Raw genomic sequence first — 26,079 nt, 5'->3', positions numbered from 1 at the left:
GAAAATAAAGCAACAAATAATAGCAACAAGGTAATAGGGTAACGGAAACGAACGACACAACATGTAATAATAATGCAGAGTTTATGTGACAGTTTAACTAGAATTTCCGAGTGTTACCGGTTGGAGAATATATTAAAGGAAAAGGTACTGCTGCTCTGTGAGACATCAAAGAATTTCCAAGTGTTACCTGACATCAAAGACTTGCCATCAAAGAACAAAATAGTGAGAATTGGTTCCTCACCAGACTACAAATTTAGAATTTTGCTTGTTCTCAATGGAAGCTGCATAGCAACTCAATATTACTAGACAACTAGTAAACTTACCCGCGCTTTGCACGGGTTAAAGAAACATCAATAAAATTTTAAAAAAAATTATCGAATTAATAACAATGTCGATATTATCCCTCTTTTTATGAGAAAGAAAATCACCAATAAATAAAATACATTTGGTTTAATTCATAAATTTAATTTAATTGTAGCAAATAATATATGTGATGTATAGTTAACTGTATATTATCAATGAATATTACTTAAATTTTATCTAATTAAGAAAGTCCAATACTAAGAAAAATAAAAACTAAAATTAAAATAAAAGTTGCATAGATTCTTAAAACTACTAATTATATAAATAAAATAAAATAAATTATTATTAGTTGTATATTGAGATGCTGAAACTTTCTATGAGAAAAAATATATACTTGTTGACAAAAGATCATTAGAAGGCCTCATCCTTTTACCTTGCAATAGAAATGTTAAAACCTTTATTCCGTTAATTTATTGTATTATTCTGGTAGATAAATCATACTTTTATGGGATACATTTAATTGAGTAACTGCAACATTAAATTAGAGATAATGACATACTTTAAAGAATAAAATCCACCAAGCATTCACAGGAACATTTAATTTTTTTAATAAGAAAATCTTTCAATAACACACTTAATAAACTAAGAACAAAACTAACTGTGCGTAAATTCTAATATTAGAATAATAAGTATTATTTGCAAGTTAATTATGAACCTTACTAAGTCTTCAATCATCAATAGTATAACTCGAAAATAAACAAACTTTATTTCATAAAGTTAATAATTCGTTGTCTAGCGATTTTTAAACTACTGAAAGCCTACCCCATTCATAGTGTTAAAATTTTTTATCAGTAATAATCTATTATCACATGTAATTTTTTAATTAATTAGATTATATTATATGTTAACTTAAAGTTATCTATAAATTGTCAATGAATGTTATAGATTAATGCCTAGTGAATTGAATGGTTGAATTTTTTGGCACAACCTTCATAACACAAATAAAGCTTTTACGATGATGATGGTAGAATTGTCTTCGTTCCTCAAGAAAGGTTACGGCGCCACACTTTTTCTTTATGGGGCCATTCTTCTTTTGATCTCATTCTTATTTGCTTTGGTTTCTTTATTTCTTTTTTAAACACAAAAAATAAATAAATCTTTTGAGTATTATGAAAACATGGAAAGAAATTTACAAAACCCATTTGAAGAAAATTTAAAGAGTGTTAGAAGAGAAACAACTTCAGAAAAGGAAAAACAATTCAAAAAAGTTCATTGAAGAAAAGAAATAGAGGCAAAAAGAATTAAGAACATATAGAAAATTTTTATTTATAAAAATGATACATCTATATATAACAGAAAAGAAAAATATATTAGAATCTCACTTCGATATCGGAGAAAATCACAACTCAAAGTTATTGCAATTGTAGAGTATGAATATATACAACAAAAAACAGATATCAAAATCTCTATGTATTATTTGAAAAAAAAAAAATCACTATTTCAACTTATACAACATAAACCTAAAGATGACAAAATCAAAGACCATTAATGAGAATTCTGAAATACGCTTTAGTTCGATCTTCACCTCATTATTTGGCACTTCCTCTTAAACATTCTTCTTAAGATTCACACCTGTATAAAATATCTTCGTGCATTTACCTTAAACAAAAAAAAAAAAAATAGAAACCATACCATACCTTATAATTTTTCTTTTCCACTACAGTCTTTGACATAGAGATAGCTCAAACCATTATAAGCAAAATATAAAGTTAGTATCAATCATATTTGTTCAAAACATAGAAGTCCTTATATAGGTACATACAGAGGAACATATAATAAATTGTCATAAACTTACATATTAAATATTTAGAGGTTATGAATATGAAAGGCATGAGAGTTATTGAGATTATTAAAAATATAGGTTATGAAGATAAAGAGGTGTGAGTTATGAAGATAGAATTTTTAATATAAAATAAATGAAAAAACCCAAAAAAAAGAGAAAAAAAATAAGTGTGTTTCTTGGCTTAAGAGAGATGTCACCTCACTTTTCTATTGCCCACTTATCTCTCTCTCTCTCTCTATATATATATATACATGTCCATGCACCCACAATTACTAAGTGAAACTAGAGAAGTTGCCCGCGCGAAGACATCAACTTTAAATTTATAAAATGATATTTTTGACTTCTTGTTGTTGTTACTATTCTATTGTGTATTTCATCTTCTTGTGCAAATAGTTTATTCGAAAACAGTTTCCCTATCCTAGGGTAGGGATAATGTTTGCTTTACATACTACCCTACTCAGATCGCACTTGTGAGATTATACTGGGTTGTTGTTGATATTTTGGACTTCTTGTGAAAGGAAGAAATGAAATTTTTTCATGTAACCTTGACCAATCTATAACTAATTTGAATTATTTATTTCTTTTTCACTTTGAGTTATAAGTTTGACTTTAATATACATTCCATCCAATATAATTTGAACTATTTAGCTATTTTTTGTTTGTTTTTGTTTTGAAGGCTACTTTGCTATTTGAAACAAATCTACTCGTATTTCTTCCACAGCTACCTTAAAGACGAATTTTCTGGCCAAAATATAATATTTTTCATATTGATAAAATGCCTAGTTTTATTTCTCAAAATAATAGGAAGCTGGGTTTTTCTCTGATCGATCAGATCAATTGGATTATCAATTTCATTTTCAAAAAAAAGTTCTCTAAAACTTTGAAGCATAATTAATAATATAGATGCTGGTCTTCGGTCTATATAGAACTACACTAAATAACAAAAATCAAAATCAATAAGATAGTGACAACAACTAAACCAATGGCAATATTTGACATGTAAAATATTCTTATGAATATAAAATAACTGAAGAAACTTATGATAATTAAAGTGATTTTATGAGATAAAATTCAGATATGACCTACTGCCTTTGGGATTTTTTATATGAAGAATCAATCTAAATAGACATTCACCCAATCGCTTAAACTTAAAATAGCCCGTAGATGTATAATATATAAATAATCCATATATAATCATCATCCGCAAAAAGAAAAAGAGGAAAGAGAACAAAAGAAAAAAATGTAAAAGAGAAAGGAAAAAACAAATAAATCCACAAATTAGACATTAGCAAAAAAGACGAAAAAGTGAGAAATTGAGAATACAAGAGATTAAAAAACATTAAGGCTCAAATATCAAATAATGCTCAAATTATAAAACAAAACGTATGCAACATTGAGTACCAATGCAATAGTATTATTAAAAATAAAAAAGAGGAGTAAAAGATCCCTATATCAGTGGTGGAAAATGACAAAAATAAGTTAGCCACAATAACAAAGAAATCAATAACAGAGATTGAATTATAAAAAAGTGAGAATGCAAGATATTCTAGGAAGAAGGAATTCTGAAAGCTACAAGTTTAAAGTGGAAAATCAAAAGGCAAGGAGGTAATAACAAATGTATGGTTTCTTTTCCTTCGCTGCTCCCTTCATAGCTATTGTTGTCTTTCTGCAACTCACGTCTTCAGATCATCATACCCAATTTATTCATCGTGTCATAATATAGATTGCAAGATCACTATTAATGTCCTTCATTTACTACCAGCTAATGAAAAGGTATTGGAAATGAAAGGTTTTAGAAACTGAAAATAGTTAAGGGACTTGAAATTAATATAATGAGATGCAATAAATACAATAGAAAATGATCAATTTTTAATTATTGAACAAATTAAATTAAATGAATGAAGAAAAGGCAAAAAAAAGGAGAAAAAAAATAAATAGGAGCCTTGGCCAAAGAGAGATGCCAAGTCATCTTGTCCATTCCCTCTTATATATATATATATAGATAGATGTTTGTAGTCATTTCATAACCTCCTACTTACCTTTTGAAGTTTTCAAGTTGATGACTCTAAGTAAAATACAAGTGTACTCAAGCTCATGATTGGTGCAAGCTTCATCTTCAAATGGATCTAACATGTGTGGGCGCACTCTGATTATTAGGATAAGGAAGATGCACGAAGACAACCATAATTTGAATGTTTAGCAAAAAACAAAAACAAAAACATAATTTGAATGCATGTGGATTAAAAGTATCTCTATATCTTATGAATAAATCATATTGATCTAAGCATTCCATGAATATTATCATATGCTATTCAATCCCAAGTCCTCTTTGCAAGTTCCTTTGAAATACTTGAACGATCTAATCGGTCAGTCAATTAGAATTTAGAAGCATGAAATACAAGATTGAATAAACGACTCATTCTTCATTAATAGGAACCAAGAACGATAGCAAAACAACCCAAGTTGCATAATAGGATCCACCATAACCCCAGAGAACAAATTTATCTCAAGATAGGACTTTTAGAACATCATTCCCGAACATCAAGAACATAGAAAGAAAATTAGTAGAACGAAAAATCTATGGTTAAAACCTTGTCTTGTCAAGAATTCTTTGTTCAGTCCTTGTTCTCTCCTCAAAAACGCCATCCAAGATTCCCTTTAGACATACTACAAGCCTCCTCTTACAGCCCCCCCCCCACCCCCCCCCCACCCAAATAATCCTCACCAAACAAGGAAACCTAACAATTTCCAGAAAACATAGTTGACCACAGATGCACACAAGTCGAAAAGCCAGTGCATATGCACAACTTCTCTTCTCCAAGTCTGATGTATACACGCATAAAGGTCAACAGAATCAAAATGGACTCATCAGTTAGATAAACTCAGTAATGTAGGTAGGCATAAACACATTTAAATGTTCTCACCAGTATCTGAATCAATAGCAGCATCGAGGACATAGATCTTCTAGAAGAGGTTATTATGGGTTGCAGGGAGATCTCTATGTTTTCAGCCATGTCAGAAGACGTTACTGAATGGTCCTTCCTGGGCACGATCATTTCCACGTCCTTCATGAGTTTGGCATGCTCAGTAGGTTCTAATGAAAACATAATCAGAAAGAAGGGTAGAAATGAAAGAGCAGCTAGCTGATCTTTGCATCGTTGTTGCAAGATCACCTTCTCTATAGAATACACCATTAGGAGCGTCAAGACCAGACCATGTTGAGAAGAATACCGACTGGACAAACTTCAAGTCTAGGTAAGTGACAAGAGGAACTGGCTTTCTTTAGCCGCCGCTCAACATAAATGAATGCTTCTTGCTGTTATTCTAAGGCTGATCAGAGTGTGTCAACTACTCTTAAAGGTCAGCCAAAATGACAACTTCTCGGTGTCCTCAGTCCATAAACAAACCTCATGGCTCCCAGGATACCTGAAATTAGCACAATCTTTGTCTCTTCCTCTTGACCACGCACTATCAAAGTTTGGATCCATGAACGCAACAAGTTTAGTGCTAGCACTATCTGGGTGCTTGTAATTGATGCAACTTCGGATATAGACCTGTTCACTAAAGCCAGAGGCGGACCTAGGAATTGAGCACGACGGGGGCATCACTGTTTACTTATCTAGCGATAAAATTTGGCCTGCAACTCTTGGAAAACTCAATGATTATAATGACTTATTATCCAAGTATAAACAAAAAGAAGTTCTAAAAAAAAGAACCAAATAGAGAGAGAAACTTCTTCGCAAAATAGGTGCTATGGTATGGGAAGGTGTTAGATTAAGCATGTTTCGCCCTTTAAAAATTCTAGTTTTTTAGTATACAAAAAAAAAAAAAAAAAAAAGAGGGTCAGAGATCGAAAGGGCGTTCAAACTTTAAATTATCAAAAACTTCCTAAAAATTAAAATGAAGTGCATGTTAACAGTCAATGAATTGAAGAAAAGTCTCAAACTCTTAGCTGTCATTGCCGAGTAGGTGTCAAAGTAATTGTTGAAGAAGGTTGTGCCAGAAGGATTCGTATTTTTCTATTTGTAAGTTGCAAACTGAGGCTTTTAAATTTAAGGAAGGGGTTTGAAAACGAATAAAATAAATTAAATTGACTGTTATGTATTAGTAGTAAACTATAATTGAATTCAAAAAAAGATAAGAATAAAAAATAAAGTAGTTTGCTATTAAATATAAATTACATTGTATTCAAAGAACTAAAATGGAAAGGAGGAGAAATAAACTATAATTGAATTCAAAAAAAGATAAGAATAAAAAATAAAGTAGTTTGCTATTAAATATAAATTACGTTGTATTCAAAGAACTAAAATGGAAAGGAGGAGAAAAAAGAACCCTAAAATAGAAAGGAGGAGAAAAAATAACTAAGATAGAACGGAGGAGAAACGAGAATTAAAATACAAAAGAGGAAAAAAAAGATAAAAAAGAGGCGAAAGAAGCTGAAGTTGGTCTTGAACCCTCGTCATGTTCTGATAATGAATGGAACTGAAGCGACTGATCAACCACTTCTGCCATTCGCCTTTTAGTTTCTGGGGTCACAGGTAAAATTTTTAAGGGGTCCCATATATATATACAGGGTTTTTGTCGAGACTAACGGGGTCCTGTGACCCCTCAACCTACAACATAGGTCCGCCTCTGACTAAAGCTCGCTTTTGCTTCTACAAGCATCAACAGTGAAATGCTGCTATCTCTTAGTTCTTTTGAAGAGCTTGAATTCACCAATAATCACCGCAAGAGCATAGACCTCCTTTAAAGTGATGGAATCTATTTGAATCCCTGACAACGATTTCCCTTCCCTCTATCTTCGATATTAGTTTAATAACGGTGTGACAGTCACCACAGACTCTGAGATTCTTGACAATCTGGATGGGAATTCCTGGAGATGTGGCAATTAATCCAAAAGCAATAGCTAACCTTTCACTGTGCCGAGAAAGAATGGCTTCTTTATGTTCATCTTCCACATCATGAAGAACATAATTTGTATCTGGTTTATATCCTGCATCCTTCAGTCGGACACTAAGCTCGTCAAGTTTCACGTATATACTGTCAGCTAAGGGATGTGACACATCACCCGCCATGAATGAGTAGGTCTTGTTCTTAACCTCAATCCAGCTATAACCAATCTCCTTTTTAACTTTTCTCACATCCATTAATTTTCTTATTTTTGCTCTTTCTTGCCAATTTCCAGTTGCAGCATAGAGATTAGATAGGAGGACATATGCAGCTGAGTCCTGTGGCTGAAGGGAAATAAGATTATCTGCGGCAAGTTTCCCAAGCTCAACATTGCGGTGAACTCGGCTTGCTGCCAGAAGAGTACGCCATACGATGGCACCAGCAGGAAATGACATCCCATTGATAATAGCCATGGCTTTATCCAGCATACCAGCTCGGCTATACAAGTCTACCATGCAAGAGTAGATCTCCATTGTTGGAGAAATATGTAAGTTGTTTACCATCATGTCAAAATACTTTTGACCTTCATTCAGTAGTCCTGCATGAGTACAGGCAGAAATAACTCCAATGAATGTTATATTATCCATTTCTAAATTCTTTTTTCGCATTTCCTCGAATATCTTTAGTGCTTTTCTGCCATAACCATGTTGTGCATATCCTGATATCATTGAGTTCCATGAGACTAAGTCTCTTTCTTTCTGTCTCTTGAAAACCTCATTTGCACTTTCTATGTTCCCTCTTTTAGCATACATAGTAACCAGGGCGCTGCTCACACAGAAAGCATTACTATAACCTGATTTTATTGAGCTTGCATGAAATTGTTTTCCTTGCTCCACTGATGCCATGGAAGTAGTGCATGCATTGATGACGCTGGAGAAGGTAAACTCATTTGGCCAAACCCCACTTTTGGATAATTGCCGGAAAACTCTCACAGCACCTTGAATGTCTCCTCTTTGAGCATAACCAGATAACATAGCAGACCAAGCAATGATGTCCTTCTCATCAATCTCTTCAAAAACTTTAGCAGCCTCACCAATATTTCCTGTTTTCACATATGCGTCTAATAATGCAGTTCCTACAGTAGGTGAACCTTCGTACTTGGTTTTGATAATTTCTGCGTGTACTTGGAACAAAGAAATAGAGGGTTGAGCAGCAAGAATAGTTGAATACGTGAAATCGTTTGGTCTAATACCATCCTTCTTCATTTGGCAAAAGAGATTTGCTGCTTGCTCTGGTCTATTATTCTGCATATACCCCCCAATCATTGCTGTCCAAGAAACCACATTCCTGAATGTGTGCATCATAGAGAATAAGTTGAAGGCATCATCCATTTCCCCACACTTAGTATAAGAGACCATGAGTGCCGTTCTAATATTATTGTCTAAATAGAACCCGTTCTTCGTAACGCGACCATGAAGCTGCCGAGCAAAAACCAATTCTTTAAGATTAGTACATAATTTGACAGCCGTAACATAGATCGACCGCGTCAGTTCCACACCTGCAAGTCTCATCATGTGGAACAACTTAACTGCTTCAGAATAAAGCCCATTAGTCACAAGACCACCAATCATGCCATTCCAAGACACTTCATTCCTATTTCCCATACTTTCAAATACAACTGTGGCCTCTCTAACCATCCCAGACTTCAAATACATATTGATCAAAGAATTTCCCACAGATGTTATCACCTCAAAACCACACTTGATAACCATAGTATGCACTTGAATTCCTTTTTCAACTGCACATTTATCGGCCAAAACTCCAAGAACTGTTGCGAAAGTAAACGCATTAGGATTAACTCCTCCAACTAACATCATATGAAACACTTGTAACGCTCTATCAACCAGCTTATTGCACGAATAACCCGAAAGCAACGAAGTCCACGTCACAACATTCTTGTCCTCCATTTCGTCAAACACTCTCCGACCTTCATCCACGTTCTCCATTTTCATGTACATGTCAACAAGTGAAGTCCCAACACTAACATTGTCAAAATAACCGGATCTTATACAGAGAGCATGCACTTGTTTACCAAAAGTTAGATCAGACAGGCATGCACAGACCTTCAATATACAAGAAAGGCTAGACCCATCAATCAAAAGTCCTGTACGATGAACACCAACAAAAAGATTCAGAGCCTCTTCATTGATACTGTTCCTAGAGTACTCAAAAAGCAAGTGATTGTTCAGAGAAACTCTCTGTGGATTTTCATCAAACAGGTGGTGCACGTGGCGATAATCTGAACATGCAGTTGATTCAGCTTGAGTTTCTGCTGCCAAATCAATGGCCTGCGAATGAGAACAATAATGGATGTCTAATGGATTAGTGAAATGCAGGAGAGGCCTTATTTTTTTAAAACACGGCCTTACAATCATTGCTCGTTTAGCTGGCTTTACAGTTCGAACCGTTGGAACTGAAATTTAAACGTTCGTGCGTGAATCGGGCCGACTTGTCTTGACCCGCCAAACTTTTACACTATATATCCATACTGTGGTATGGTAACCCTATAAAGCGAGATTTATAATCTTGATAAAGAAAATAAATTACTGATCACAATAAGTAAAGAGGATTTGATAGCACCGGCACGACCAAGAATTTCACCAAGGGGTATCAAATATAAAGAAGTAAACATATAATGGTATATATGCATATATATATACATAAAAATAAATTTTTGACCTAGCAACACAATGTAAATGTTCATGTTATCTGTCTTTGTATTATAGTTATGGAGTTGAAAATAATAATGATGAGAAATTGTTGAAGTTGATTTTTGTACCCAATTTATTTCTTAAATGATAAAAGAGATCCTCTAATATTTGAATACACGAGCATTTATTTGCTTTATAGCAACCATGACATGAGTGAAGTCATATAATGTTGGGAAAAAAAAATAGAAATAGAGAGAAAATTTGATATTTGGAGTAAAATCTTCAACTTCTAGAAGTCATTTTTAAAATTTAAGTATTCTTATCATATGTTAGTTAAGTTAATTTATCTAATGATATATATATATATATTATATGTTTGATAAATTAACTTAACTAACATATGATAAGAATACTTAAATTTTAAAAATGACTTCTAGAAGTTGAAGATTTTACTCCAAATATCAAATTTTCTCTCTATTTCTACTTCCCCCCAACATTATATATATAATGAAACATATATATTACTCATTTCTAGCATCTATGGAAGCATAGCCCCATTAAAGGACATGGGTGAAGCTTTGAAAGCGCTTTTAGAAGACTTATAACAAGAGCTCAAACAAGAACTTCAAAACATACATAGTGATGCGAAATTGGAGCATTAGAATTGGCCAACTAACCGGCGATTTACATGAAAAACTAGCATTCCACTTTATCTTCTCAAAGTAGAAACAAGTGTTAGTTAATGAACTTTATTGAACCAGAATATTCAAGTTATATATAAATGAAGTAGTAAAAGAGCATAAAAGAATAAAACAGTACAAGATGAGGTTCACAGAATTGTCACGCTATATGCAGCTTTTCTGATCCCTAAGAAAGAAAGGGTGCAGAGGTAATATAAAAAAAGAAGATACCAATTTAGTAGAAGTTAATATAGACAACTGAATTGAAAAGATAACATGGAGATTTACACAACTTTAATAAGAAGGTAAAATGGTCTCCTGGCCACTTAAACTTGTACCCGATTGTCATGCCAGTAAATGAACTTTCAAAATTTTCATATGAACACTTCAACTTGAGCATACATGAACTAATAAACACCTCCGACCTATGACTCAATCTACGTGGCATCAGTTATTCCTAATCAGTTGTTGTGCGTGTAAGTCACGCATGGCAGGAGCGTGAATGAGTTTTTTTCGATGCCCAACGGTCATAAACACAAGGGCCCATATATTTAGAGGGCTTCTTTTTCCTCCTTTGGCCTACAACCTCCATTATTGACGTATACAAGCTCTGTAGCACTTCTTCTCTTCAAATTTTTTACAGATTCAAGTATTTTTTTCTTTCTCTAAGTCGATATTTTATTCTTCAAGCCAAGAATGCAATGGAAACTCGTGTAGTTTGTCGTTGTGGAGTTGACGCTGTTGTGTGCATAACCTGGAAGCCCACCAATCCAGGTAGAAGGTTCTTAGAATGCTCAAATTATGGTACAACTAGTTACTGTAATTTTTCATGTGGATTGACCCACCTCTTCCAGATCATTACAAAACAAGTAATTTTGGGACTGCTATCAAGAATTCACATCAATGAGCATTGAAAGAACATGAGAAAACAATATGTAATTGCGTTTGTTGTTGCTGCACTGCTCTTTGTAGTGTTATTCTTAGCTTAGGATCTTTGTATTGTATGTTTATTCTTAACAAACAAGACAAGGTAAAGTGTATGAAGTATTTTGCTGTAATGAAAAGTTATGCTTGGCATTAACATATGAACCTATATTAGACAAGTTCAAAACAACTATTTTGATTGTTAATAGTAGGCCATCAAATCTGCACACTAGGAGAAATCAGTTTACTACTGTGTCTAAAACCAAACCAAAACAACATTAACTAAGTTCTGAATATTTCAGACCAAATCTTCCACAAAATAACCTACAAATAAATTCTGATACTAACAGACTTAAACTTTCACAAAAAAAAAATATTTTTTCAAATCATTATGGTTGAGACAGGTTGAAGTTGGACTGAGATTAGCTCAGGTTTGGTTGAGTTGAAGAAGGAGCTTCAGACTGGCTTAGGGTTGCCTGAGTTTGTCTCCTTCTAGCCTGTTGTTGAAGCTAGGGCTGTGCATTTGGATCGGATATCCGAAATCCGATCCGATCCGCTCAATTTCGGATTTCGGATTTCGGATATTTGGATCGGATTCGGATTTGATTTTTTAAAATTTCGGATTTTCGGATTGGATTCGGATGTGTATAGTTTGAACCCGATCCGATCCGAAATCCGAATTTATTAAGGGAATAATAAATACTAATTTTATTTTTAGGGTTAGGTCACCTAACCCTTATTTCATTCTGCGGTCTGCCTCCATCTAATTCTCAGAAGCAAATTTTTGATGTTGCTGCGGTCTGCGCCTCACTTTCTCAGTTAACCCTTTTCACTTTCTCAGTTCTCACGCCTCAGCTCAGACTCAGTCCTCACTTCACAGCTTCAGTCTTCACTCTTCTTCATGCCTCACAAGTCGCACCCAGAGACTGCTGTGCTGGTGCTGCTCACTTCAGTCTTCACGCGACGCCTCAAGCTGCTCCCTCCTGCTCGTCGTTTCCTCTAGCTCTTCTCTGTGTTCCGGCGACCGCACTGGTAACTGGTAAGACACTAAGAATTGATGAAATTCTTAAGAAAGACACTAGGGTTAGGTCTCTTTGTTCTCTTTTATTTCTCGGATAAAATTGATGAAATAAATTGGGGGTTTCACTCTTGATTTTCTTAAACAGAAATAGACCATACTATACTACTATTTTGAATCCGATTTTAATTTTAATTTTTTGTTTTGTTTCGTAGATGGAAGATGAGGTAGAGATGGTGAATAAAGTTCAAGCCCTTGTAAAATGTGGTAAAAGTGGTGCTTCAAATGATTCCACAAGCAACGTCGAATCTGATTCTGGTTCGAAGAAAAGAAAAATTATGAAAAAAAGATCAGTCTCTTGGCGACACTTCAGTAAGTTCACTGATGACGAGGGTGTTTAAAAAGCGAAATGCAAGTACTGTCCAGAAGAATATGTAGCTAACACCAAAAACAGTGGTACAAGCAATTTGCTATCACATCTTCTCAAGTGTCCGAACAATCCCCACAAGCCGGAGACAAGCCAGACAAAATTAGCTTTTCAACTGAAAGGTCAAACAGGTGATGTCTCACTTATCAATTGAAAATTTGATCAAGAGGCATGTAGGAGGGCTTTAGCTCGTATGATAATTATAGATGAACAACCCTTCATTTCTGTTGAAAAGGATGGATTTAGAGACTTCGTGAGAGCTCTTCAACCTTTATTTCATATTCCATCTCGTACTACTATGACTAGAGATTGTTTTGAGATTTACCATGATGAAAAACTTGCTTTGAAGTCAATTTTTAAAGAATCAAAACAGAGAATTTGTATTACGACTGATACATGGACATCAATTCAAAGAATTAACTATATGTGTGTTACAGCACATTACATTGACAAGAATTGGAATTTGCATAAAAAGATATTAAATTTTTGTCCAATTACTAGTCACAAAGGTCAAGATTTAGCTAGTGGTGTTGCTAAGTGTTTATTTGAATGGGGGGTGGATAAAGTATTTACTGTGACAGTTGATAATGCAATTCTAACGATGTCATGGTTAAAGAATTATCCAAATAATTTACTAGATGGAACACTAACTTGATGGAAGGTAAGCATATTCATGTTAGATGTATGGCTCACATCATCAATCTAGTTGTTCAAGATGGGTTGAGAGAAGGGAGTGTGTCTGTGGAACGAATAAGACAAGCTGTTAGGTACATTAGACAATCTCCAGCAAGATGGAAGAAGTTTAAAGAATGTTGTGATCTAGATAGGATAACTTCTAAAAAATCATTGTGCTTGGATGTTCCTACTAGGTGGAACTCCACATATTTGATGTTGAAGGTTGCTACAGTTTATGAGGAAGCCTTTACAAAATATTGTGATATTGATTATGGTTTGATGTCATGTATTGCTAACTGTATTTGTGAGGATGGACAGCCTGCAGGTCCACTTTTAAGTACTGATTGGGATAGTGTAAGACGTATTGTGAAGTTTCTTGAAATATTTTATGAACTCACCTTGAAGGTATCAGGTACACTTTATATTACGTCTAATGTGCACTTTCTTGAGATATGTGTTGTTGGTTCTTCTTTGAAAGAGTTGATGCAAAGTGAAGATGCTACCTTGAAAGAAATGGCAAATAATATGAAAGAGAAGTTTGATAAGTATTGGGGGGATCCACAAAAGATGAACAAAATGATTTTTATTTCATGTGTGTTCGATCCACGCCACAAGTTTCAATCTCTTTCGTTTGCTCTTGCTGCCATGTTTGGAGAAACAATAGGTGTGAAAATACAAATTGAGGTGAAGACATACATGGAATCTTTGTTCAATGTGTATGGAAAGAAGAATGGTGGTTCTGGTTCATTTCCATATTCTCCATCTTCCGGTTCATGTCCATCTTCTCCATCTTCCCCTGGTTCATGTCCATCTTCTCCAACTTCATCTACTTCTTCATCATCGCTTTCAAAATTCATGTTAGATTTAAAGAAGCATAAGAAGGGTGAAGGAATTGATTCTAAAACAGAGTTAGATAAATATTTGAGTGAAGATATTGAGGAAGACTTTGAAAATTTTAAAATTCTGGGGTGGTGGAAGTTGAATTCACCCAGATTTCCCGCACTTGCTGAGATGGCACGTGATGTGCTAGCCATTCCTATTTCTAGTGTTGCCTCAGAATCAGCCTTTAGTACCGGTGGACGCATACTTGATCCATTTAGGAGTTCATTGACACCTAGATTGGTTCAAGCTCTTGTGTGTGTCCAAGATTGGCTTCGGAATGAATCAACAACTCCGGTTAAAATTGAAGAAGATTTAGATAATCTTGAACAACTTGAAGCGGGTAAGACTATCTTATTTCTTCTATTACTTTACTTGTGTTTAATGTATACTTATGTTATGTTTCTTTAGATTATTTTTAAACTAATTTATTCTATTACTATCTTATTCTACAGACTTGATTAATACCGGAAGAGAGCCTTGCATCGTCGACATATAAAAGGTACGAGTTCGTGGCATGTTAAAAGTTTTCTTAAGCCTTCTAATAAATTGAACCAAACTGCTGCATTAAGCCTTCTCTATTGTATTATTTTGTTCTACCACCAAACAGTCAAGCTGCTGCACAGGTTGCCCAACTTGACATGATACACATTTACTGACTCTCTCATTTTTGACAAGTGTAGTATTGCAGAACTTGAAAGTGTGCCAGGTTGAGGATTTCAGTTCCAGTGTGCCAGAACTTAAGGTTGCTGCATTAGGGAATTCTGGTTGAGGATTTCAGTTCATTAGTGATTAAACAGCTATTTGGGATTTTAGTTAATTTTGTAGAACTGGACTGTTAGCTATCTTACAGTTATAGTTATCTATAAGAACTTGTAACAATTATAGTTATCTATAGATCTGGATTGAATGAGAATGATCAGTAGAACTTGTAACTGTTAGCTATCTTACAGTTATGTTTTGGTTCTATGTTACAGTTATGTAACTGTTAGAATGATCAGTAGAACTTGGTTCCATTTTGTGTTTCTGCTCTTCTGCTATGCTTCTGGTCTTGTAACTGTTAGCTATGTTTCTGCTATGCTTCAACTGGGAAATGAATTTGTGCAATATTGTGTACCTTTATGGGTCAAGTACAATAAGACTATCAGCTTTAACCAGTTACAATACTATACTGCTACAATACTGTACTATTAGACATTAGTAACATTTATTAATTGGAATGAAGCCAAAATTAAAATCTTGAGGTGCTGTAATTTATAGTCATTTGTTTGCTATTTTTGGTCTTTTAAATGCTATTGTATTATGTAATATCCATTATCCATATACAGTTATACACACTCCTTAATAATACGTACAATCCGATCCGAAAATCCGATCACCAAACCGATCCAAAATTTAAAAATCCGATCCAATCCGATATAATTCGGATCGGATTCGGATTGCAATTTTTGGAATCCGAAATCCGAAATTTCAATCCGAAATATGCTAAATCCGATCCGATCCAATCCATGCACAGCCCTAGTTGAAGCTGCCTTTGTATTACTGTATTTGTTCCTTTCCACCTTAGTCCAGGTACTCTATATCCAAGATTAATATTAATCTGGTTAGCATCAATTGTTTGCCTAGGATCATGTGCGACTCTGTCCCTTAAACCAAACTACATTCAAATAGAAATATAATTTTAGAACTTAGTATAGTAATTAGACACAACAATTGGACAAAATTTTACATACTTACCCTCTCTATGACTGTCCCTGATTCACCAAATAGTATTCCAAATACAGCAGTCCTAGGCCTTCCACCTAAAGTTCTAAGAATTTGTCGAGGAGTCCTTGATCTTTCTTTTGTAGTTCTAGATTGTTGTGTTCCTGATCCACCATCAGCAGTAGTTCCAAAATTTCTTGGTGTTGCAATAGTAGCAGATTGTTGTGCTGCAGATCCACCACCAGCAATAGTACCAGAATGACCTCCTGATGCAGCTGTTGTAGCCTGGGCATTTGCAGTACTACTCTCAGCACCAGCAGTTGAACTTTGCCCTTTCTAAAACACCTAGAATATAAAAATTCCGCAAAAGACTAAAAACACTTAAAGCATAAGAAGTATTTGATTCTTACCAGGATTGCACAGCCTTTCTTGTTATGACCTATTGTCTTGCAATGAGAACAGGTCATTGGTGTCCCCTTTCTTGATCTCTTACTAAATTTCTTTGTAGGCTCATCTTGAGCCTTTCTTCTATGTTTCTTAGGTCTACCAGACATCTTAGTAATTATAGGAGACTCAACTTTGGGATTTTGAGTTGGAGGTTATATCTCCATGTTGGTCATAAGTTGAATATAACAATTGAATGCCTTGAGATATGTTTCCTTCTTATACCAATGCTCAACATAATCAGCAGTGTCATACCTTTTAAAAAAATTGCACAAAGTATATGGGAGCAGGGTATGCCTTTCAGCTGCCACATTCTACATGTGCACTCTTTCTTTACAAAATCAACTATGTGTTTGCAAATTCCATCTTAGATCTCAAATCCAGTGTCCCCATTCCATTTATATTCATGCTTGGTGGCTCTCATAGATTGCTCTTCAATGTACCCTATTGCCATAGGAGATATATCAAAATTTCACTTTGTAGCAAATTCTCTCATATTAGTCATCATCTCCATTACCTTCACTCTGATCTCTTCCAATATGGTTATGATTAAATTGTTCCTAGAAGTAAGTATCCAACTGTTGAAGGTCTCACACATGTTATTCTCCATAACATCACACTTACTACAGTCTTTAAAAAAGGCCCTGCACCATGACTGTTTGAGATATCTAAGCAAGTCTTCTATTATCTTACTGCCACCCAATTCTGCCAACTCATCTAGTTTAACCTTCAGAAATGCTACAAATGAAGCTCTTGCACAACCCCAGAACTTCTTCCTTCTTTCCTCACCACTCCAAATTTTCTTCCAGTTGCTCCATATATGCCTTACACACATTTTATGCTCAGCATTTGGCATCAATTCAGATACAGCTTGAACAAGTCCCTTGAACAACAAAAATACACTGTTAGAGTTCATTCAATGCAATCTTAAATATTAAAGTAAAAAAAAAAAGAAAAAACAATACACATACATTCTGCATATCAGACATAATTGTTAGTCCTTCACCTTCAGATTCTATTAGTTTCAAGTCCTTCATTAGACACCTAAAAAATCAAGACCAACTGTTCTTGGTCTCTTTCTCAACCACTGCCCAAGCAACATGATACATTTGGTTATTACCATCTTTAGCAATGCATGACAATAACTCACTTTTACATACTCCCTTCAGAAATGCACCATCAAATCTAATTACATCTCTACGCCCTTCTAACCAACCAGTTTTCAAAGTATGTAAACAAATGTATATCCTCACAAAGACCTCTTTACCAAGTTCTATTTCTTTTAAAGTCCTCACCACAATAGTGCTGCCTATGTTAGTAGTTCTTATCATGTCAGTATAATCATAAATCCTAGCAACTCTATTTTGTAATAACCTAAATACTTACCTATTACCTTCTGTCTAGCCCTGACACATATTGTTTTTCCTACATACACACCATACTTAATCCTTATCAACTCTTGCAATTTCTTGAGCTTTATGTCAGACTGATTAATGATCTTATCTTTGTAATGTTTAACTATCCAAGTTGTGTTAGCAAGCTTATTCTTTATGACTGGGAAGCATAAATGGACAGGGTAGTATGTGTTGACAATGAAGTGTTGTGTGTGGCCCTGTAAACTGCCTAAAATATGCCATCTACATCTACTAGAGTTCAAACATATCGCCCTGACTCTATTCCTTTCACTTGTTTTCAACTTTAACTGAACTCTCCTGTGTACAACATAATTTTGTAAAGCAAATCTAAATTGTCTAACATTTTCAAAGACCATTCCCAGTTGAAAAATAATTTTCTTACAGTTAGAGTCAAAGTAGACCTTTCCACTGTATCTTCTTGGAGGAAGGTTATGCACCTAATCATTTGCATCTACATCATCATCAGTACTATCTTCACTCCCTGGATCTAAACTGTCTAGGTACTGCTCATCCTCTCCTAATTTGTTAGAATATTTAGCAGTTTTGTCCTTGTAAATGTCTTCAAATTCTGGGTCAATGCTAACAGGGCCACTAGGTAGCTCATCTACATTAATATCACTAGATCTCTCTTTCCAGTTCTTCTAATTTACTTTGGTCTGTCTAGCAACAACAAGGTTAGCTTCTATATCACTTGTCTCTCCAACAACATCCTCGTCGGCATCATAAAGTGAGTCATATGTATCCTCTTAAGTAGAAACACCCTCATATTCACCATCCTCACTCTCAGAATTACTCTCAAATACATCACAATCTGAATCTGTGGCTAGATGAAAGTTGTAGAACTCCCCTTCATCCTTAGTAGAATCTTCTATATCAGCAGCCCCCCCTTTACCCTTCCCCTCAGTGAAACAACCACTATTTATATTATTGGTAGGTGAGTTTTTTGCCCTAGCATTAACTTTACTTGTTTGCCCTTGTAGCACTTCATTAAAGCCAACTGTTTGGTCATATGGGATATCACTAGGGTCCACACCATTACTTAACATTTCATCCAATTCAATATCAACACATAGTATATTAACAGTGTGACATAAATAAACATCAATAAAATCCCCATCATGAAGGTCTTTGCAGAATTCTAACACATCAGCATCATACTTAATAAATTGAAATGGTCCTTTTTTATTGATTTGACATGCAAATTTCTCCACATCTAAGTACCCCATTCATTTTCCCATTTGTTGAATTGAATAATATGCAATTCATCAGTGTTAGCAGTTACAATAGTAAGCCATGTTATACCATTTTCATACCTCATTAATGGGCCAGCTACTAGTTGTGCCTGATGGTGAAATTGTAATTTCACAAGAACAACCATCCTGCCTCACTATGCCTATAAAAGTAAGATAAGATAAGTCCAAATCAGTAAAATATTTAAAAGGAAGAGACAATATTGTTTGAAAAACAACAAGCAAATGAGGGAAAAGAACCCTAACTTTATCACTTTAAGAGACAAAAATTTTCGATATGATAAAAAGCCCTAATTTTTAACCCTATATTCCAAATCAGAGATGAAACCGATAAAATCCAGAGAAAAAAAATAAGAATTTAGTATGTTATTCCAAAAAGCCTTAATTTTAGACCCTAAATAACGAAAGAACCATTGCATGCATACAAAACATTATTCTATCATGACCAACTTCAATGACGAATAAAAATACAAGAAAACAACCAGAAATTTCATGAAAGACAACGACAATCGGTCCTTTAATGACTTCTATGTTTCTGGTGGAGGAAAAATCGACGGTACACGATTATCTCAGATTCTTGTTTTGGAACCGATTTTGAAAGAAAAAGGCATAAACAAAACCTTCAGATGATATAATAGAATCCTTATGCTCAATCGTTCACTCCATTTTGAGCAGATGATTGAAAATGTTAGAAGGGAATTGAGAAAGACGACTGAAATGAAAATGAAATTAGTGTTTTAGGGCAAAAATGAATGGGAAATAGCCGGTGCTTAGTGGGTTTTCACGCCTAACATGTGGAAGGTTTTTATTTGTTTATTGCTGACTGGGTTGCTACGTTTGTAAAATTGTAATGCACACGGTAGATTGAGTCATAGGTCGGAGGTGTTTATTAATTCACTTATGCTCAAGTTGAAGTGTTCATAGGAAAATTTTGAAAGTTCATTTACCGGCATAATAATAAGGTACAAGTTTAAGTATTCAGGAGACCTTTTTGCCTAATAAGAATAACTTGAGGATATGAAGATTACACAAGTAATAGCTTGGCAAGATGGTTTTTAGCTTATTCCGATGAGTAAACAACTAAAAGGGCAGTATAATGTACAAGATATCTCGCGTTCATGTAGGGTTTGAGGAAGGACCACGTTCCGGTGAGTAAGCAACTGGAGAAGCAAATTCTAGGAGCTCTTTGTTACTCTGAAATATCAACATATCAGCTTCTGTCAAAGTGATTAGTGCATTTATCCCTTCTCCACTTGGATCATCCAAGAAAACAATGTTGTTTTTCATTGGACTTCTCGCTAATGTCACACTTATGGGCTTACCCCATCCAAAATCAGTCTTATATAATCCTATATTGCACAAGCTGCTGTACATATAAGGATCATAATTCCTCTCTAAAATTATGTTAACACCCACATTGATTGATTCAAGCGCGTGTAAGGCTATCTTATCTGGACTCATATCCTTCAATTTGTCGCGTTGATGTTGTTTAGCCTTGCGTAGTTGAGCAACGACGTGGGCCAGTTCTATCTCATCTTCTGTCGTTGTTGCTGAGTTAAGGAAACAATAAGCATTTCCAATGGTGTGTAGGGGCAAATGCGGGTGTAAATTCGTCACTAAAGATGGTCTGAACAAGCATAAATTCGCCATAGATACTGCTATCCACATTTATGAATAAGTGCTGTAGCAACTTCAATGCGAGTTGGATTCCTGAATTAGTTGAAACGATATCCTTGAGTTTGCCCAAACTATAAGATGAAATATTGAACATTCTTGACACGCATTGTTCACGTACAACATCAGGTATTACTGGAGGATCATCCATCGGTGGGAAAAACGAAGCTGCATCAAACTGAGTAGATGGTTCGAAATCCAACTCTCGATTTGTAGCAGCCCAATCATTAAGGAACTTCGATAGACTATAGCCATCAGCAATCTTGTGCGATATACATATACTGATTGTTATTCCACCACAATCGAAATGACTTAATTGAACCACTATACTAGTGGAGTTTGGTCAAAGGAACTACTCCAAGGCAAATCTTGTGGGAAGACTATATCTGTAGCATCATTATAAGGGTGGTTGAGAATTTCAGACATTGGACAATTGACTCGAACGTTTGAATACCGAACGCCCACATCATTGCAATCAACGTATTTATTATCCTTTATTCTTCCGGCAAAGGGATAATAAGAAGATAATACTTTTGAAAGGGAGTTTTCAAGAATCTGATTTATGTTGTTATTTGCAGGTTTAGAGTAGAAAGCGGCAATTGGTGCATATATAAAAAGTGAGATTTGATCAAGGAAAGAGAGATTGTGTCGTTTAAGTGAAGAAGGAGTAGGGAAAGAGGCTTAATGATCTTTTGAGATAGAGAAAGAATCCTAGACGCGGCCATTTTAGCTCTCTTTCTGTGAGCTACTAGCAGGTCCTCCTCTTACAGTTATATACATCGGCGTTGGAGTTTGAAAATGGAAAGGGCAGCTCGGTGCATAAAACATCCCGCATTTACGTAAGGTCCGGGAAAGTGTCGCATTTCTAGAATGTGATATAAACGGCCTCCATTAATGCAAACATTAGTGGCTGCTTCCACAGCTCGAACCCATGACTTATAGATCAAACGGAGACAACTTTACCGTTGCTCCAAGGTTCTTCTACAATTTGGAAATGGAAGATGGTAAATAATCAAGGAGCAACAAAACATATTTTATTATATCTACATGTTCCGCATTCATCTCTTTCAATATCTTAATCTTTAAACTGACAATTGGGATTACTCCCATCTCCATTTGCTTTTACTTGGCGGTATGTCTATTAAAAATAGATTTTTATTTTTACTTGTCATTTCACGCATATTAAGAAAAGACAAAAAAAAAATTCTCTTACACTCATCGTATTTATTACCCATTTTAAATCATTTTTTTCAAATCCAATAAAATATGCATCAATTAATATGAGTATCATGGTAAATTATGCACTTCATTTATTACTTCTTAAGGGCGTGAAAAGTCAAAACGTGCCAAGTAAAAGTGAACGGAGGGAGTAAGTTTTTTTCTAGTTACAGCAAACAAGAAGAATCTACGTTAATTCCAACATTAATAAATGTTTTCCGTGTGATAATGGCCTAGACATGTGTGTTTGGTCGACAATATCATCAATAATAGGAGTATTATAATTAAACAGAATGGTTGCCAGAGACTTATACATATAGACTTCATACACTTGCAGAATCGGCAATATATGTTAAACTTGCTCTAAAAGACGACTTTGACTTCACTAGTTTCTATAACTATTACTCCAACTATAGTACTATATTTCAGGGGCGGACTCAGCGGTAGTTGGACAAACAATCTTACCTGGTCTGATGGGCAGCGCATCCACTTTCACACAAGGGTGGGGGGTCGAATTCTGTTGGGATCGAACTCTGTCCTTTAAGCTAAAAACATTGGTTAAACCAATACACTAAATTCGTCACGCATTAATCAAAGTGATAAAAAATTAACAAATATAACATGCACTTATTGCAGTATAACTTAAACGGATTTAGAACTATAATTTTAACAAATAAACTTGCTCTTCTTTCTCTATTATTTACAACTTATGAGTGCGCGGATTTGCTGGTGTTACTCTTCAACTTTTTTTTCTTTTCATGTCACTACGGTATTTATTTTTTAAATGATGACACCACTTTCAAAAAATTATGCGCACGCCCCTGGTATATTTCAGCAAAATAAAAATTTAACAAAAAATCATTGGAACGGAAAGAAGGTGAATAATTTTTTGGCCAATTTTATTTTTTGTGTTTGATTGTTTTTGAATTTTCAAGTTTTTGGTTTGTTGATGGTTTTCACAATAAAAGTTACATATTCCAATTTGCGTTATAAACTTACTTTATTTTCAAGTTTTTACAGTATTGCAAACTAAGACATAAATTCAAACACATTAACAAGTGTTACTTATATATGGAGTACAAGGATTAAATGACACCATATCTCTAACGCTTTACAAGATACAATAATTGAACTGCAAACTAAAGGTGAGGCTAGACTTGGTTCCGCACCATTATGTGATATTATCAACGCTTATCCCTCCGCATATTCTTTCAAATGGAGAATATTCATAAGAAATTGAGAATGACTAAATGGATAGAAAGAAAAAGGTAGCGGCAAACGAACAAAAAAATATGAGGTATAGATGTCTTATAAGGTATAGGGTGAAATTAAATAGAAAAGTAGAATAAAGGGTAAAATAGTACTCCATTATGAAATAAGTAAATGCAAAAGAGAAATAACATAACGATCTCACCATACCAAATAACTGTTACATAAAATGATGTTTCATTATTAAGTAATAACTGTATTGGGAAAAATTGAATTTACATATTAAAGTGGAATAAGGATGACGTGCCTTACTAGTCACAGAGTTATAACTGGCAAAGAGACACGAGTTGCAACAGATACGAGCATAGTCAAAGGAAGAGACACAGGTAAATACTCAAAGGACTCGGCGCCCGTATCTATTTAAGTCATTTAGGTAAGGGAATCAAAGGGAATGAATCAGACAATATATGAGAGTACAGATACAGTATTTAATGAGCATTAAATACTGAATACGTTAGAGAATCTGTATTAAATACAATGATTGTGTAACATAGCATTCAATGTCTTTAATTACTCATAATAGCCTTATTAAGACAAGGGCAAAATGCATATCTCCCAAATAGCTATAAAAGAGAGATAATTGATCAATTGTAGGGACACGAAACACTATTGGAATATACTTTGGTTTACTTGTTTTTCTCCTGATTATATTCTTGCTACCCAAATTACTCTCTTTTACATATTCTTTCGATTATCAGTAACCCGTGTTCTTCTAAATTCTAGCTTTGACTAAAATTCTATTTTTTGGTTAAACAAATTGGTTCCGTTACCGGGACTCTGATAATCTATTTTCTTTTTGCTTAACTTTCCTTGTTGCATCAACTATGTCGAACAACAATGACAACATTCAAGGAAACCAAGAAAACCAAACAAACCAACAACTTCAGAGAGATCCTCAGGATAATAACGCACTGATTATTTCTCCACGAGGCTCTCCTCGGCGATCTCGTGAAGGCACTCCTGATGGATCTCATACAGATGGACAGGCTCAATTCGAAAATATTGAAGCTATGGATGAGGCTTTGCAAAAATTTATTACCGCACAGGTCAATAAAGCCATTCAGGCCTTGGTTAGCCAGTTACCTGCTGCACCACCCACACCTACTCCAAAATAACAACACTCTGGAGAACCCTCATTGCGGGCTTGTTAATTCAGGTAGTGGTGGAACCCCCAGTGAATCGCAAGAGGGAGAACTGGTTAGTTAATTCAGATTTGCAAACTTTAGTACTAACATTGCAGAAACAGCTCAAGGAGCAAAGTGACCGCATAGAGAAAATACCCGGGGCGCCGCCCGTAATCAAAGGAGTAGATATGGATAAATATTCTCAACAACCTTGGAAGCCAAATGCTGCTCCCCTTCCAATTCCAAAGAAATTCAAAATGCCTGATATTCCAAAATACGATGGAACAACAGACCCACGAGATCACGTGACTGCATTCACAATAGGCGTAAAAGGCAATGATTTGACTAAGCAGGAGATTGAATCAGTATTAGTCAAAAAATTCGGTGAAACACTCACTAAGGGTGCATTAACATGCTATTCTCTTTTACCCAAAAATTCTATAAACTCTTTGGCTGAGCTTGCAGATTCTTTCATTAAAGCACATTCGGGAGCTCAAAAAGTCGAAAAAAGAATGGAAGATATTTTCAAGATCAAGCAAAGGGATTCAGAATTGCTTAGAGAATTCGTGGACAGGTTCCAACGTGAAGGAATGACCTTACCTCGTGTACCTGATAATTGGGCAGTTATAGCTTTCACAAGCAACTTGAATGAGAAAAGCTCGGAAGTTACAAGGAGACTCAAGGAAAGCCTTCGTGAATTCCCAGCTACAACGTGGAATGATGTTTATAGCATGTATAGCACAAAGCTGAGGATCGAAGAAGATACTGTTCCGCGATTTCAAAAAGAAGAAAAGGTAAGTTCGAGACGTGCGGAGACTGAAAAAATATCTGGTAAAAACAGGTACGAGCCGTATATGGGACTTGCAGGAAAATACTCACGGTTAAAGCAGGACAATCAAAGGTATGATCACAGATCAAGGAATAGAGAATCAGGTTCTTCATCAAGATTTAGGAACGATCGAAACAACTATGAGTCACGAGATGATGATAAAAACTTAAAAGCAAGATTCAGTGGTTACAATTTTAATGTCAGCACCTCCGAGCTCGTAGCTGTTTTGAGAAGCATGGGTGATAAGGTTCGATGGCCAAAAAAATGAGATCGAATCCAAACAGGCGCAACCCTGATCATTGGTGCGAGTTTCATAATGACCACGGGCATAAAACAACAGACTGCAGATTTTTACAAAGTAAAGTTGATCATTTATTGAAATCAGAATATCTTACTGAGTTGCTCAGTGAGAAAGGTAAGCAAACTTACATGAAGAACAGGCAGAAACCTCCAAAACCACCTTCCCCTAAAAGAACTGTCAACGTTATAAGTGGGGGTGAAGACATCAATGGTATATCAATGCTGCAGCTAACAAAATTTCCAAAGTTGCAATTACCCAAAAGAAACGGGTGCGGCATAACTTAGAGGAAGACACCATTACATTCAGTGATGCAAACGCAGATGGCGTGTTAACCCCTCATAACGATGCACTAGTAATATCTCTAATTGTATATGATACTAATGTAAAACGAGTCTTGATTGATCCAGGTAGTTCTGTGAACATTATTTTGCTAAGAGTATTACATGAGATGAAAGCTGAAGATAAAGTAATACCAAAGGCGCTTACTCTATCTGGATTTGA

The 26,079-nt window shown here is 35.0% G+C and overlaps 3 protein-coding genes, 1 long non-coding RNA gene and 1 pseudogene across 4 annotated transcripts; 2 read left to right on the top strand and 3 right to left on the bottom strand.

The window, feature by feature from the left end:
• Positions 1 to 6,779: 6,779 nt before the first annotated feature.
• On the bottom strand, positions 6,780 to 9,672 carry LOC104249805 (pentatricopeptide repeat-containing protein At2g27610). Its single transcript, XM_009806298.2, has one exon. It carries the CDS (start codon positions 9,469 to 9,471, stop codon positions 6,859 to 6,861), a length of 2,613 nt encoding a protein of 870 aa, XP_009804600.1. The 5' UTR covers positions 9,472 to 9,672; the 3' UTR covers positions 6,780 to 6,858.
• Positions 9,673 to 13,480: 3,808 nt separating this feature from the next.
• LOC138881587 (zinc finger BED domain-containing protein RICESLEEPER 2-like) lies at positions 13,481 to 14,589 on the top strand. Its single transcript, XM_070161823.1, has 2 exons — positions 13,481 to 14,485; positions 14,572 to 14,589. The coding sequence occupies exons 1-2, from the start codon at positions 13,481 to 13,483 to the stop codon at positions 14,587 to 14,589; spliced, it is 1,023 nt and encodes a 340-aa protein (XP_070017924.1).
• On the top strand, positions 14,589 to 15,147 carry LOC138882035 (uncharacterized). The gene is made up of 3 exons (XR_011403496.1): positions 14,589 to 14,693; positions 14,806 to 14,852; positions 15,034 to 15,147. It is a non-coding gene; the product is annotated as an uncharacterized lncRNA (long non-coding RNA).
• Positions 15,148 to 17,550: 2,403 nt separating this feature from the next.
• Positions 17,551 to 18,269, bottom strand: LOC138881586 (uncharacterized). The gene is made up of 2 exons (XM_070161822.1): positions 17,885 to 18,269; positions 17,551 to 17,807 (listed from the first exon to the last, which is right to left on the bottom strand). The coding sequence occupies exons 1-2, from the start codon at positions 18,267 to 18,269 to the stop codon at positions 17,551 to 17,553; spliced, it is 642 nt and encodes a 213-aa protein (XP_070017923.1).
• Positions 18,270 to 20,156: 1,887 nt separating this feature from the next.
• LOC104228258 (acylsugar acyltransferase 3-like) lies at positions 20,157 to 21,518 on the bottom strand (annotated as a pseudogene).
• Positions 21,519 to 26,079: the final 4,561 nt, after the last annotated feature.

This window comes from Nicotiana sylvestris, chromosome 11 (assembly GCF_000393655.2).
Source record: "Nicotiana sylvestris chromosome 11, ASM39365v2, whole genome shotgun sequence".
Lineage (NCBI taxonomy): Eukaryota > Viridiplantae > Streptophyta > Magnoliopsida > Solanales > Solanaceae > Nicotiana > Nicotiana sylvestris.
The sequence above is the reverse complement of the archived record's forward strand: the minus strand, read 5'-3'. Positions and strand labels throughout refer to the sequence as shown.

Bases quoted from the DNA above. Each gene is read 5' to 3' on its own strand.
- LOC104249805 (XM_009806298.2), bottom strand. From the start codon at position 9,471: ATGATTGTAAGGCCGTGTTTTAAAAAAATAAGGCCTCTCCTGCATTTC.
- LOC138881587 (XM_070161823.1), top strand. From the start codon at position 13,481: ATGGCTCACATCATCAATCTAGTTGTTCAAGATGGGTTGAGAGAAGGG.
- LOC138881586 (XM_070161822.1), bottom strand. From the start codon at position 18,269: ATGGTCTTTGAAAATGTTAGACAATTTAGATTTGCTTTACAAAATTAT. The intron at 17,808-17,884 runs GTAAGTATTTAG...CTACTAACATAG, and splicing joins GGCTAGACAGAAGGTAATAG to GCAGCACTATTGTGGTGAGG.